Here is a 15,924-nt window from a genome sequence, read left to right as displayed (position 1 = left end):
GTAAACTAAAAGGGGAAGGGAAAGAAAGGCAAAAACTTAATATAATATAATACTGCCACCAATAAATAATATATAAAAAGTTACACTGGGGGAGGGGCATCAACACTGCACAGGGGAATTATCTACACGGTCGTCTTCTCCTGAAGACTCTGGATCCTATCGGTGCCAAGCTCTCGGTACTCTCGTGGCCTCTCGACGAATCCTTCGAAAAGCTGAGTCTACCCCGGCCAGCCAAAACACAGTTCCACTGGGGGCACCGCCGTGGAGGCCGTCAACCACAAGTCCAGCAGACTGCTGGCAGGTTCCGGATCAGCAACGCTGTTCAGGCCACTCCACGAGCGATACTAGGGTAGCGCCCTAGTCAGGAGCCTCGTGTGATACCACAGATCACTCTCCTGTCCACAATACCCCAGTGGTCAATCGTCTCCACCAGTCGGTCCCGGGTACGACAATCCTTCAACTGCCACTTCACTGGCAGGGTAACACCACAGTGTTCCTCCGGGAGGCGACTCACAGCTGCTGCAGCAAAGCACTTGGTATGGGGACGGCTGCCTTGGGTAGACTAACTCAACTTCCATCACAGCAGTCCCAGGTCGACTCTGTAAGCAGACACGTCATCAATAACTGGGACACACTAAAGCACCTCACTTACAGGCTCAGACACAAACGCCCAATGTATCCACTCCATAGATGGCGTTGTCATCTGAGCACCACCTCACCAGAGGTCAGCAGCGGCTGTGTTGTGAGCTGAACAGGACTGGAAACTGGCCCTTGTGGCCAGTACACTTCGTCCTCACCAGGTGTCGTCGTCCATTTGGAGGGGGTTTCGGGAGCTGACCCACAGATGGCACGGTCGTCACTGCTCCGTGCTCGGACGCTGGATTCGGGTCCGTAACAACCTGTATCTCTACATGCCCCTGTATCTCTACATGTATCTGTATCTCTACGTGCACCTCTATCTCTACATGCACCTGTACCTCTACATGCACCTATATATTTACATGCCCCTGTATTTCTACATGCATCTGAATCTCTACATGCACCTATATATTTACATGCACCTGTATCTCTATATGCACCTGTATATTTACATGCACCTGTATCTCTACATGCACCTGTTTATTTACATGCACCTGTATCTCTACATGCACCTGTATCTCTAGATGCACCAATATATTTACATGCACCTGTATCTCTACATGCATCCATATATTTACATACACCAGTATCTCTACATGCACCTGTTTATTTACATGCACCTGTATCTCTACATGCACCTGTATCTCTACATGCATCTGTATCTCTACATGCACATGTATATTTACATGCACCTGTATCCCTACAAGCACCTGTTTATTTACATGCACCTGTATCTCTACATGCATCTGTATCCCTACATGCCCCTGTATCTCTACATGCATCTGTATCTCTACATTCACCTGTATATTTACATGCACCTGTATCTCTACAGGTGCATGCATATTTACATGCACCTGTATATTTACATGCACCTGTATCTCTACAGGTGCATGTATATTTATGTATGTGCATGTATGTGACGGTAACGCGTTGGTGTTCGGCTGTTCAAAGCTAGGGGTATGGCCTCGTCACATAGAATAAAAAAAAAATAGAAAATCTGGAACTTCGTCTGTGGTAAGGTAAGGAGAAGACACACAAAACACAAGTAAATTTTAACAATGAAATTTTAATTACGTTAAATAAACAAAACATGAATAAAATGGACATACAAATTCGTATAATAAAATCAATCAATCAAAATAATAAGAATAATTAAATGGCAAAATGAAAAGTTACGTTAAGACAAGTGAGCAATAACAAGCTGTGCAATATACAATAAAAATGAGAGGTGCAGGAATATTGGCTTTAAGCTATCACCTCTCTTAGTACACTTAAGCCAAAGCTCAGTCTACCAGGAAGAAGTGTTAACCGTATGAAAGCACTGAATATTCTGAAGACTGAGGTCGTGGCGGCCCCAGACATCAAGTAGTATGGTGGGTGAGTGCAGTTGCAGCCAGACCGGCGGCCAATCAGCGAGGAGTCGGCAACAAGACAGGTAGTTTGGCGGTTTGAGGCTGAGCAGGTGTCCCTGGCTGCATACGTTTGCGCTCTGGCAAACCTTGGAGATGTTGTTGTCGTTGTTGGACATTTCTTCCATACTAGTTTTATATAGATGTTTACCGACGTAATTTGGAGGAAGAGCAGGCTCAATCTCTTGAAGGAGATTATCGTCACAATATGCATCTGTATATTTACATGAGCCTGTATATTTACATGCACCTGTATCTCTACAGGTGCATGTATATTTATATGCATATGTATATTTACATGCACCTGTATATTTACATGCACCTGTATTTATACATGAACCTGTATCTCTACATGCATCTGTATATTTACATGCACCTGAATATTTGCATGCACCTGTATATTTACATGCATCTGTATCTTTACATGCATCTGTATCTCTGCATGCACCTATATCTCTATATGCACCTATATCTCTACATGTATCTGTATCTCTACGTGCACCTCTATCTCTTCATGCACCTGTATCTCTACATGCACCTGTATCTCTACATGCACCTGTATCTCTACATGCACCTGTATCTCTACGTGCATCTGTATCTCTACATGCACCTGTATATTTACATGCACCTGTATCTCTACGTGCATCTGTATCTCTATATGCACCTTTATATTTGCATGCACCTGTATCTCTACTTGCATCTGTATCTCTACATGCACCTGTATATTTACATGCACCTGTATCTCTACAAGCACCTGTTTATTTACATGCACCTGTATCTCTACATGCATCTGTATCTCTACATGCTCCTGTATCTCTACATGTATCTGTATCTCTACATGCTTCTGTATCTCTACATGCACCTGTACCTCTACATGCACCTATATATTTACATGCACCTGTTTCTCTACATGCACCTGTTTATTTACATGCACCTGTATCTCTACATGCATTTGTATCTCTACATGCACCTATATATTTACATGCATCTGTATATTTGCATGCACCTGTATCTCTACATGCACCAGTATATTTACATGCACCAGTATATTTACATGCACCTGTATCTCTACATGCACCTGTATCTCTCCATGCACTTGTATATTTACATGCACCTGTATCTCTACTGTCGGGGTTTCGAGTAAGTAACCGTACTTAATATCCTGGCAAGGTCGCCAATGTCGGGGATTACTCTAAATCTTACCAGTCACCACCAAGTACTAGTAGTGGTAACTGTTACTTACTGTAGCGCTGCAGGTCTACACTCAATCCTCAGGGTGCCACTGCTCACCTGGAGAGTCTCCCAGTCTACCTCCGGCCAGCCTTATAGCCTGAGGACGAGTGGGTACACAATCTACTCTCTTGATCGTGTGCCCGCCCCGACAAAGGGCTCTACTGCTAACTGAAAGTTCGCCAACTGGTGTTCTCCGTGTCCAGTAACTCGTCAGTGGTATCGTGCGATTGTGGTAGTAGTGGCAGAGAGCACACTAATTAAATCCGGTAACAGGCAGGGATATGTCTCAATCACTCTCTCTTTATATGGACCCAATAATCTCAATAGCAACAAGTAATGGAGGGATAATACAAACACGAAGGTGGTTTTGTATTTTACTTAAAATATTAAAGTATTATAGTACTGGATCAACAACAAGGCAAAGAAGTACATGGCAGCAAATCACTCCTCTTCATAAATCTGGAACACTACACTATGGCAAAACTCCCCCTCCGCCGAACATTCCCAGATGCCATGCCCCCTCACTGTATACTCTCTCTGTACTTGTTGTCCTGGCATTATACGCTTATTTCTTCAAATTCACAGTAAACACAATACTGGCACTCAACACAGTAAATTACTACAATGGTAGTAAACACAGTAACTCACTATACTGTCCATAAACACAGTAGACCGCTATAATGGCCATAAACACAATAACTCATTGTACTGGTATCAAACACAGTAGATCACAACACTGTCCATAAACACGGTAGCTCGCTAAATTGGCGATAAACACAGTAAACCACTATAATGGCCCCCAAACACAGTAAATTTCTTCAATGGCGATAAACAGAGTAAATCATTGTACACATGAAAATACTATTCAATACTCCAGCATGTATATAGATCATTTCATCAATATAAGTAATAATGAGTCAATACGGGGCACACAGCCTTATACTAATAAATGGTACATTTATATCTATATATTCTCTGACACAAACTTATAATATTAATGTCACATGAATGTAAATGTCCTCGACACAGCAATTTTTTCGATAAATCACAGGTGCACTCACACACCACATATATATTTCGTGAGAGCTCTCTACAGCATCTCTCTGCACAACTGTGCCTTACTATGACATAGACATTGGTGAGCCCTGCTCACGACATAGAAGATACTCTGGCTAAATAGCTGAGTAAAGAGGAATGGGGAGGGAAAACTGAATTACCTACTTCCACCTCAATGATGTGGACTCGCCCTCTGTTGAGAGTTGAATTGAAGCTCCTGGTCCTGGCTCTCGACTCGTTGTAGGGAACGCCCCCACACACACACTGATGTTCTCTCCAGGAACCTCGTCAACACTCAAAAACACATCTTCACAGTGCTCTATCCTCTGCAGGCCCGTCCTCCTCCAAAACCTCTTGAAGGGTTGGAGTCGGTCTCCTGGCCGTCGACTTCTCCTCACAACTACGTCTGCAGTCCTTTCTCTCGGCTGCAGTCGTCCTGATTCCCAATTAACTTCTTCTTCTCCTGTCTCTCCGTGGATTGGCCCAGCCACTACGTCATCACCTAAACTGGTGAAACTGCACAGTCGTCCCGGACGTCACTGCTCAGACTTCACTTCTTGCAACACACCTGCCACTGGAGCACTTGCTGCTCATTTCTTGTCAATTCCTTCTTCGGTCCTTCACATGGAACATAGGAAGACCTCACAGTGTGCTAGCAGACTATGGGTGATGCGTACATCCACTGTCACTGCCTCACGGTGGATTGGCCCAGCCACTACGTCATCACCTAACTGGTGAGACTGCACAGTTGTCCCGGACGTCACTGCTCAGACCTCACTTCTTGCAAAGCACCTGTCACTGGAGCACTTGTTGCTCGATTCTTGTCAATTCCTTACACGGAGTTCAGGAAGACCTCACAGGGTGCTCTCAGACGACAGGTGATGCGTAAATCCACCGGAGATGGGCGAAACTGTCAGACTGACAGGATCCCCGATCGCACGTTCGACCTCCTCGACGTGTCGTGTCAAACTCCTGGGCGCCACGGCCCGCGCCGTCCGGACCATAAAAATACTTGACATAATACGCCGTTCGTGACATAATACTTGCCAGGGGCGTTTCTCATTGGCTCCCTGTGCCACGTCACTGTCCTTGACCAATCTGGTGCTATTGACGTCACAACGTCTTGGCGGTAAAACGTAATGTCCGACGCAATCTTGGCGTCCTAAGGGCCTAAGCCACTGCCCAAAATACTCTTCTCTTGCGAATTTCTCGCCAACGCGAGAACACTTCACACTCCCACATATGTCAAATTGTTCCCGGAAAGTAGAGAACGTTTGGGTAAAGTGGATATGACTCTTACAGCTGGCGTGGGAAAAATATAAGGGGGGGGGGGGGGAACACCGTCACACTACATACACCTGTTTATTTATATACACTTGTATCTCTACATGCATCTGTATCTCTACATGTATCTGTATCTCTAAATGCACCTGTATATTTACATGCACCTGTATCTCTACAGGTACATGTATATTTACATGCACCTGTATATTTACATGCACCTGTATCTCTACATGCACCTGTATCTCTACATGCACCTGTATCTCTACATGCACCTGTATCTCTACATGCACCTGTATCTCTACATGCACCTGTATCTCTACATGCACCTGTATCTCTACCTGTATATTTACATGCACCTGTATATTTGCATGCACCTGTATCTCTACATGCACCTGTATATATACATGCATCTATATATTTACATGCACCTGTATATTTACATGTACCTGTATCTCTACATACACCTGTTTATTTACATGCACCTGCATCTCTACATGCACCTGTATCTCTACATGCACCTGTATCTCTACCTGTATATTTACATGCACCTGTATATTTGCATGCACCTGTATCTCTACACGCAACTGTATATATACATGCACCTGTATATTTGCATGTACCTCTATCTCTACATACACCTGTTTATTTACATGCACCTGTATCTCTACATGCATCTGTATCTCTACATGCACCTGTATCTCTACATGTACCTGTATCTCTACATGCACCTGTATCTCTACATGCACCTGTATCTCTACATGTACCTGTATCTCTACATGCACCTGTATCTCTACATGTACCTGTATCTCTACATGCACCTGTATCTCTACATGTACCTGTATCTCTACATGCACCTGTATCTCTACATGTACCTGTATCTCTACATGCACCTGTATCTCTACATGTACCTGTATCTCTACATGCACCTGTATCTCTACATGTACCTGTATCTCTACATGCACCTGTATCTCTACATGTACCTGTATCTCTACATGCACCTGTATCTCTACATGCATCTGTATCTCTACATGCACCTGTATCTCTACATGTACCTGTATCTCTACATGCACCTGTATCTCTACATGCACCTGTATCTCTACATGTACCTGTATCTCTACATGCACCTGTATCTCTACATGTACCCTTATCTCTACATGCACCTGTATCTCTACATGTACCTGTATCTCTACATGCACCTGTATCTCTACATGTACCTGTATCTCTACATGCACCTGTATCTCTACATGTACCTGTATCTCTACATGCACCTGTATCTCTACATGTACCTGTATCTCTACATGCACCTGTATCTCTACATGCACCTGTATCTCTACATGCATCTGTATCTCTACATGCACCTGTGTCTCTACATGTACCTCTATATTAACATGCACCTGTGTCTCTACATGTACCTCTATATTAACATACACCTGTTTATTTACATGCACCTGCATATTTACATGCACCTGTATCTCTACATGTACCTCTATATTAACATGCACCTGTGTCTCTACATATACCTGTATATTTACATGCACCTGTATTGCTACATATGCGTATCATCATGATCACCTCACAATATTTCAGATGTAATCCACATGCTTCATTGAACTTGACTCATCTATTCTTCTCTGTTCTGAATTACTCATCTGTACTGAAATTGACTCATCTCTGTTCCACTTCTCCCTCTCTGCCTCCCTTCTTTATCTCTGCATGAGGGACCCAATTCGTATTCAAGTCTCCAACTTTCACAAGTATTTGTCTTGAATTTATCCTTGACAACCCTTCTCAGTTGGACCCCTGCTCTTCTCTATAGCCTCCATGCCTCTGCTCTGAAGATTCCTTCCAGGTGTGTCCCAGGACTTCACCCGTGACTTAGGGGCTCCACCCGTGCCCTAGGGGCTCCACCCGTGTCCTAGGGGCTCCACCCGTGCCCTAGGGGCTCCACCCTTGCCCTAGGGCTTTACCCGTGCCCTAGGGGCTCCACCCGTGCTCTAGGGCTCCACCCGTGCCCTAGGGCTCCACCCGTGCCCTAGGGCTCCACCCGTGCCCTAGGGCTCCACCCGCGCCCTTGGGCTCCACCCGCGCCCTAGGGCTCCACCCGCGCCCTAGGGCTCCACCCGTTCGCTAGGGCTTCACCCGTATCCTAGGGCTCCACCCGCGCCCTAGGGCTCCACCTGTGCCCTAGGGCTCCACCCGTTCGCTAGGGCTTCACCCGTGCCTTAGGGCTCCACCCGTGCCCTAGGGTTCGACCCGTGCTCTAACTAACATTGTGTGTCGCTCCCACAGGCTCAGTCCGGATAGAGAGAAACCCGAAGCTGTGTTACGTTCACACCGTCGACTGGAGCCACATCACCGCTAACCGCTTGGCCGAGAACTATATTAATGTGAGTATATGGTTTGAGTTTATTAGATTTCTCCTTCTTCAGGTATTTCGTTTGTTGTGCCCTGTACAGGGTGTATCTGAAAGCACTCTTTGCATGGGAGCCGGTTGGCCGAGTGGACAGCACACTGGACTTGTGATCCTGTGGTCCTGGGTTCGATCCCAGGCGCCGGCGAGAAACAATGGGCAGAGTTTCTTTCACCCTATGCCCCTGTTACCTAGCAGTAAAATAGGTACCTGGGTGTTAGTCAGCTGTCACGGGCTGCTTCCTGGGGGTGGAAACTCAGCGCAAAGCTGAGTTTCTGGCTTCACAACGTTGCCGAAGATGATCCGAGGTGGTGATGATGTTGTTTAGATTTAGCTCCTCAGAATGAGGTGTCCATGTAGCACGGAATATGATGAGCCCGTAATCGAGTTCGGTTATTCGAGATAACCTTGTTACTGTGATATTTGGCTCAAAGTTTTAAAAGGAGGTGGGGATTCCTCCATTTTCCCGGGTTATTTTTCGCTTCTGTTTTAGTGCACTGGTTTTAGTCTTGTTTTAATAACATTATCTTGGTGGTGGATGTAGATGCAGAATGCTTACTAGTGAGTCCCATTCCTCAACGGCTTCTCTAATCATTGTAGTCACGGTGGAATGTGCATCTAATGCAGGTGTTGCCGTTGGATTAATGTTGAGTTTGATGCGCAGGGGTTCAGTAGCTTCACATTCCAGTAAGTAGTGCAATAGTGGCGCCTCTGCTTTTGTTCCACAGATGTGACACTCTTTAACTATTGGGTTCATTACCTTCCAGCAGCGCTTGTATCCAAGACTGAGTCTGTGTATGGCTACTGCAATGTCTCTGGATATATTTTTGCCAGGCTTGAAAGAAAAGTAGCCAGTGGCTTGTTCGTACCATATCGCAGTGGATCTTCCTTCCGCTACTTTGGCTCTGTGGCGACTTTTGATAGTTGAGAGTATTTTCTTCTTGATATGCTCCTTAATCTGTGAAAAAACTTGGAGTTATTTGAACCTGTACAACAGGTAGAGCAGTGGCAGTTTTAGCTAGTGAGTCTGCTTTTTCATTACCATCTATGCCAATGTTACTTGGTATCCAATTTATTTATTGACAGCCCTAGATTACAGGATTCTTTTCCTATATGTTGGATTTCCATGAGGAGTTGTATATTATCTCTGTGCTGACTGGATAACAATGCCTGGAGCGAAGATTTAGAGTCGGTATGAATGATGACATCATGTAAATTATTCATAAGAACATAAGAACAAAGGCAACTGCAGAAGGCCTATTGGCCCATACGAGGCAGCTCCTATTTATAACCACCCAATCCCACTCATATACATGTCCAACCCGCGCTTGAAACAATCAAGGGACCCCATCTCCATCACGTTACGCGGCAATTGGTTCCACAAATCAACAACCCTGTTACTGAACCAGTATTTACCCAAGTCTTTCCTAAATCTAAACTTATCCAATTTATACCCATTGTTTCGTGTTCTGTCTTGTGTTGATAATTTTAATACCCTACTAATATCCCCTTTGTTATATCCATTCATCCACTTGTAAACCTCTATCATGTCACCCCTAACTCTTCGCCTTTCCAGTAAATGCAACTTAAGCTTTGTTAATCTTTCTTCATATGAAAGATTTCTAATTTGGGGAATTAACTTAGTCATCCTACGCTGGGCACGTTCAAGTGAATTTATATCCATTCTATAGTACGGCGACCAAAACTGGACTGCATAATCTAAATGGGGCCTACCCAGAGCAAGATATAGCTGAAGAACCACACCAGGTGTCTTGTTACTAATGCTTCGATTAATAAATCCCAGTGTCCTATTCGCCTTATTACGAACATTCATGCATTGATCCTTTTGTTTTAAATTCTTACTAATCATAACTCCCAGATCTCTTTCGCAATCTCAACACCATCTAGCTCGTATCTTGTAACTCTATCATCATTACCTAGCCTCAAAACTTTTCATTTATCAGCATTAAACTGCATTTGCCAATCTTTTGACCATTTTAAAACCCTATTTAGATCAACTTGAAGTGATAGCGAGTCTTCTTTCGTGTTAATTTCCCTACCGATTTTTGTATCATCTGCAAATTTGCAGATTTTGCTACTCAAACCTGAATCTAAATCATTTATATATATTATAAACAACAGAGGTCCCAGGACAGTGCCCTGAGGTACTCCACTAACAACATTATCCCATTCTGACTTAACCCCATTTATACTAACTCTCTGTTTCCTTTGGAATAGCCATGCCCTAATCCAACGTAATACAGCACCCCCAATACCATGAGCTTCTATTTTTTTAATTAGTCTTTCATGTGGCACTGTATCAAAATCTTTGCTAAAGTCAAGGTACACAACATCACAATCCTTACCACTATCAACTGCCTCAACTATGCTGGAATAAAAAGTTAGCAAATTTAACATAAGAACAAAGGCAACTGCAGAAGGCCTATTGGCCCATACGAGGCAGCTCCTATTTATAACCACCCAATCCCACTCATATATATGTCCAACCCATGCTTGAAACAATCGAGGGACCCCACCTCCACAATGTTACGCGGCAATTGGTTCCACAAATCAACAACCCTGTTACTGAACCAGTATTTACCCAAGTCTTTCCTAAATCTAAACTTATCCAATTTATACCCATTGTTTCGTGTTCTGTCTTGTGTTGATACTTTTAATACCCTATTAATGTCCCCCTGTTATGTCCATTCACCCACTTGTAAACCTCTATCATGTCACCCCTAACATAAGAACATAAGAACATAAGAACAAAGGTAACTGCAGAAGGCCTATTGGCCCATACGAGGCAGCTCCTATTCTATAACCACCCAATCCCACTCATATACTTGTCCAATCCGTGCTTGAAACAATCGAGGGTCCCCACCTCCTCAATGTTACGCGGCAATTGGTTCCACAAATCAACAACCCTGTTACTGAACCAGTATTTACCCAAGTCTTTCCTAAATGGAAAGACTTTCTTTTGTTATCTTTTTATTCTAGCATTGTTGAGGCAGTTGATAGTGGTAAGGATTGCGATGTTGTATACCTTGACTTTAGCAAAGCTTTTGATACAGTGCCACATGAAAGACTGATTAAAAAAATAGAGTCTCATGGTATTGGGGGTGCTATATTAAGCTGGATTAGGGCATGGCTATACCAAAGGAAACAGAGAGTTAGTATAAATGGAATCAAGTCAGAGTGGGAAAATGTTGTAAGTGGAGTGCCTCAAGGCTCTGTCCTGGGACCTCTGTTGTTTATAATATATATAAATGATTTAGATTCAGGTTTGAGTAGCAACATTTGCAAATTTGCCGATGATACGAAAATCGGTAGGGAAATTAATTCGGAGGAGGACTCACTATCACTTCAAGTTGATCTAGATAGGGTTTTGAAATGGTCAAAGGATTGGCAGATGCAGTTTAATGCTGATAAATGTAAAGTTCTGAGGTTAGGTAATGATGATAGAGTTACAAGATACGAGCTAGATGGTGTTGTGATTGCGAAGTCGGATTGCGAAAGGGATCTGGGAGTTATGATTAGTAAGAATTTAAAACAAAAGGATCAATGCATAAATGTTCGTAATAAGGCAAATCGGACACTTGGATTTATTAATCGCAGCGTTAGTAACAAGACACCTGGTGTGGTTCTCAAGCTATATCTTGCTCTAGTTAGGCCCCATTTAGATTATGCAGTTCAGTTTTGGTCGCCATATTATAGAATGGATATAAATTCACTTGAACGTGTCCAGCGTAGGATGACTAAGTTAATTCCCCAAATTAGAAATCTTTCATATGAAGAAAGATTAACAAAGCTTAAGTTGCATTCACTGGAAAGGCGAAGAGTTAGGGGTGACATGATAGAGGTTTACAAGTGGATGAATGGACATAACCGGGGGGATATTAATAGGGTATTAAAAGTATCAACACAGGACAGAACACGAAACAATGGATATAAATTGGATAAGTTTAGATTTAGGAAAGACTTGGGTAAATACTGGTTCAGTAACAGGGTTGTTGATTTGTGGAACCAATTGCCGCGTAACATTGTGGAGGTGGGGTCCCTCGATTGTTTCAAGCACGGGTTGGACAAGTATATGAGTGGGATTGGGTGGTTATAGAATAGGAGCTGCCTCGTATGGGCCAATAGGCCTTCTGCAGTTACCTTTGTTCTTATGTTCTTATGTTCTTATGTAAATCTAAACTTATCCAATTTATATCCATTGTTTCGTGTTCTGTCCTGTGTTGATACTTTTAATACCCTATTAATATCCCCCCGGTTATGTCCATTCATCCACTTGTAAACCTCTATCATGTCACCCCTAACTCTTCGCCTTTCCAGTGAATGCAACTTAAGCTTTGTTAATCTTTCTTCATATGAAAGATTTCTAATTTGGGGAATTAACTTAGTCATCCTACGCTGGACACGTTCAAGTGAATTTATATCCATTCTATAATATGGCGACCAAAACTGAACTGCAAAATCTAAATGGGGCCTAACTAGAGCAAGATATAGCTTGAGAACCACACCAGGTGTCTTGTTACTAACGCTGCGATTAATAAATCCAAGTGTCCGATTTGCCTTATTACGAACATTTATGAATTGATCCTTTTGTTTTAAATTCTTACTAATCATAACTCCCAGATTCCTTTCGCAATCCGACTTCGCAATCTCAACACCATCTAGCTCGTATCTTGTAACTCTATCATCATTACCTAACCTCAGAACTTTACATTTATCAGCATTAAACTGCATCTGCCAATCCTTTGACCATTTCAAAACCCTATCTAGATCAACTTGAAGTGATAGTGAGTCCTCCTCCGAATTAATTTCCCTACCGATTTTCGTATCATCGGCAAATTTGCAAATGTTGCTACTCAAACCTGAATCTAAATCATTTATATATATTATAAACAACAGAGGTCCCAGGACAGAGCCTTGAGGTACTCCACTTACAACATTTTCCCACTCTGACTTGACTCCATTTATACTAACTCTCTGTTTCATTTGGTATAGCCATGCCCTAATCCAGTTTAATATAACACCTCCAATACCATGAGCCTCTATCTTTTTAATCAGTCTTTCATGTGGTACTGTATCAAAAGCTTTGCTAAAGTCAAGGTACACAACATCACAATCCTTACCACTATCAACTGCCTCAACTATGCTAGAATAAAAAGATAACAAATTTGTTAAACATGAACGGCCATTTATAAAACCATGTTGCGACTCAATTATTAATTTATGTTTTTCAAGATGAAGACGAATTTTATTTGCTATTATAGATTCGAGTAACTTTCCCACAATAGACGTTAGGCTAATTGGTCGATAGTTAGATGCAAGTGATCTATCTCCTTTATTAAAAACTGGTATCACATTAGCAACTTTCCAAAACTCTGGCACTCTGCCTGACTCTATTGATTTATTAAATATGGTTGACAGTGGGTCACAAAGCTCCTCTTTGCATTCTTTAAGCACCCTGGCAAACACTTCATCCGGCCCTGGGGATTTGTTTGGTTTGAGTTTTACTATTTGTTTAAGAACATCCTCCCTGGTAACTGCTAAACTCGTCAACCTGTCCTCGTCCCCACCCACATAGACTTGTTCGGCTGAAGGCATATTGTTAAGTTCCTCTTTAGTAAATACAGATACAAAATATTTATTAAAAATACTACTCATCTCTTCATCACTATCTGTTATTTGACCTGACTCAGTTTTTAATGGACCTATCCTTTCCCTAGTCTTAGTACGATATAACTGAAAAAACCCTTTAGGATTTGTCTTTGCTTGCCCTGCTATGCGAACTTCATAGTTTCTTTTTGCTTTCCTTATCTCTTTTTTAACATTTCTAACCATTTGTACGAATTCCTGTTCTAAAGTGACCTCCCCATTTTTAATCCTTTTGTACCAATCTCTCTTTTTACCTAAAAGGTTCTTCAAATTCTTTGTTATCCACTTTGGGTCATTAGTATTCGATCTATTCAGTTTGTATGGTATACTACGTTCCTGTGCTTTGTTTAGAATATTCTTAAATAAGTTATATATTGAATTCACATCGAAATCCCCTTTTACGTCACCTATCGCTGGGTTCATGTCTCGCTCCAAGACCGGCCCCCACCCCATACCCAAGACTTTCCAATCAATTTGACCCAAAGAGTTTCTTAAGCTATTAAAATCAGCTTTTCGAAAATCTGGCACTTTAACAGAATTTTCTCCTACAGGTCTATTCCATTCTATGCTAAATCTGATTTCTTTGTGATCACTGTTCCCTAGCTCACTCCCTATTTCGATGTCATTAATTTGTGTTTCCCTGTTAGTTAACACTAAATCTAAAATATTTTCCCGTGTTGGTTCCTTAATGTGTTGCGTAAGAAAGCAATCGTCAATTAATTCTAGAAAATCTTCTGCTTCACTATTCCCTGTTTTGTTCAACCAGTTTATTCCACTAAAATTAAAGTCACCCATGACGTAAATACTGTTAGATCTAGATGCCCTAGATATTTCATCCCATAGATGCTTTGCTTCCATTCTGTCTAAATTTGGTGGCCTATATATAACTCCTATTATAATATTATTTGCTTTTTCGTATAATTCTACCCAAATAGTTTCTGAGTGTGGCTCAGTTTTGATTCCCTCTTTGAAACTACATTTCAAATTGTCCCTAACATATATGGCTACTCCCCCTCCTCGTCTAATATATCTATCTGTGTGAAATAGTTTAAATCCATTTATTTGATATTCAGCTAATAGTTCTCTATTTTCTACATTCATCCACGTTTCGGTAAGTGCAATAATATCTATTTTTTCTGTGCAGACAAGAGCATTTAATTCGTTAATTTTATTTCTTAGACTTCTACTGTTAGTGTAATATACCCTAAGTGAATTGTTATTTTGAGGCCCTTCTCTTTCCCTGATCATTTTGCCAATTCCTTTCTCTCACAAACAAATACTTTTATTATCTCCTTCCTCCAAATTATTTCCCATACCTCTGTCTACTAACAGTTTAAATCCAAACAAACACCTGTAACCACTTCTTCCAACGAGTTCGCAACAGCAACAACCCCAGCTCTCGATAGATGCACCCCATCACGAGCATACATTTCATTTCTTCCATAGAAGTGTTCCCAGTTGTCTATGAAAGATATTGCATTTGATTTGCAATATCTTTCCAGCCGGCAATTGACACCAAGTGCCCTCGATATCCATTCATTTCCCACTCCCTTTCTTGGAAGAATGCCACATATGATCGGGATTCCTCCCTTGCTCCTAACTAATTCTATGGCTGTTTTATACCTCTGAATCAGTTCCTCACTCCTAACTCGACCAACATCATTTCCTCCCACGCTAATGCAAATAATAGGATTGTTCCCATTTCCAGCCATAATATCATTCATGTTGTTTATAATATCACCAATGCCAGCTCCGGGATAGCAAACCCTTAACCTGTTCCCCCTATCTCTAGCACAAAACGTTCTATCCAAATACCTTATCTGGGAATCTCCCACAACTAAGGTTTGCTTAGGTACTTCCTTTACTCTCTGAGGGGCCTGCGCTTCCTTGCTCTTCGTTGCTTTCCCTTTTGCGCGATCCGCAGTCTCTCCACAGCACTCGTCCTCCAAAACTTCAAATGAATTAGAAGTTGCTATGGCGTTTGAAGGCTTCTTTATCAAAGTCTTCTTAAGGCTCCTGTCTTTCACAACTCTCCAAGACGAGGTCCCTTTACTACTGGTCTCCTCCTTCGTTACTTCTCGTTGTTCTTTCAGCTGACGCACCTCCTCCCGCAGAGAGTCCAACTCTGGACTCATTTGTTAAACATGAACGGCCATTTGTAAAACCATGTTGCGACTCATTTATTAATTTATATTTTTCAAGATGCAGACGATCTGAATATGCAAT

General features: G+C 42.1%; 1 protein-coding gene across 1 annotated transcript in view; it reads left to right on the top strand.

The window, feature by feature from the left end:
• LOC123773031 (insulin-like peptide receptor) overlaps positions 1-15,924 on the top strand; it is a 531,432-nt gene that overhangs the window by 59,976 nt on the left and 455,532 nt on the right. The window contains exon 5 of the mRNA XM_069315507.1: positions 7,911-8,008. Within this exon, the coding sequence (XP_069171608.1) occupies positions 7,911-8,008 (98 nt within the window). The remainder of the gene's footprint in view (positions 1-7,910; positions 8,009-15,924) is intronic.

Source organism: Procambarus clarkii, chromosome 81, assembly GCF_040958095.1.
Source record: "Procambarus clarkii isolate CNS0578487 chromosome 81, FALCON_Pclarkii_2.0, whole genome shotgun sequence".
NCBI classification, from domain to species: Eukaryota; Metazoa; Arthropoda; class Malacostraca; order Decapoda; family Cambaridae; genus Procambarus; species Procambarus clarkii.
The sequence above is the reverse complement of the archived record's forward strand: the minus strand, read 5'-3'. Positions and strand labels throughout refer to the sequence as shown.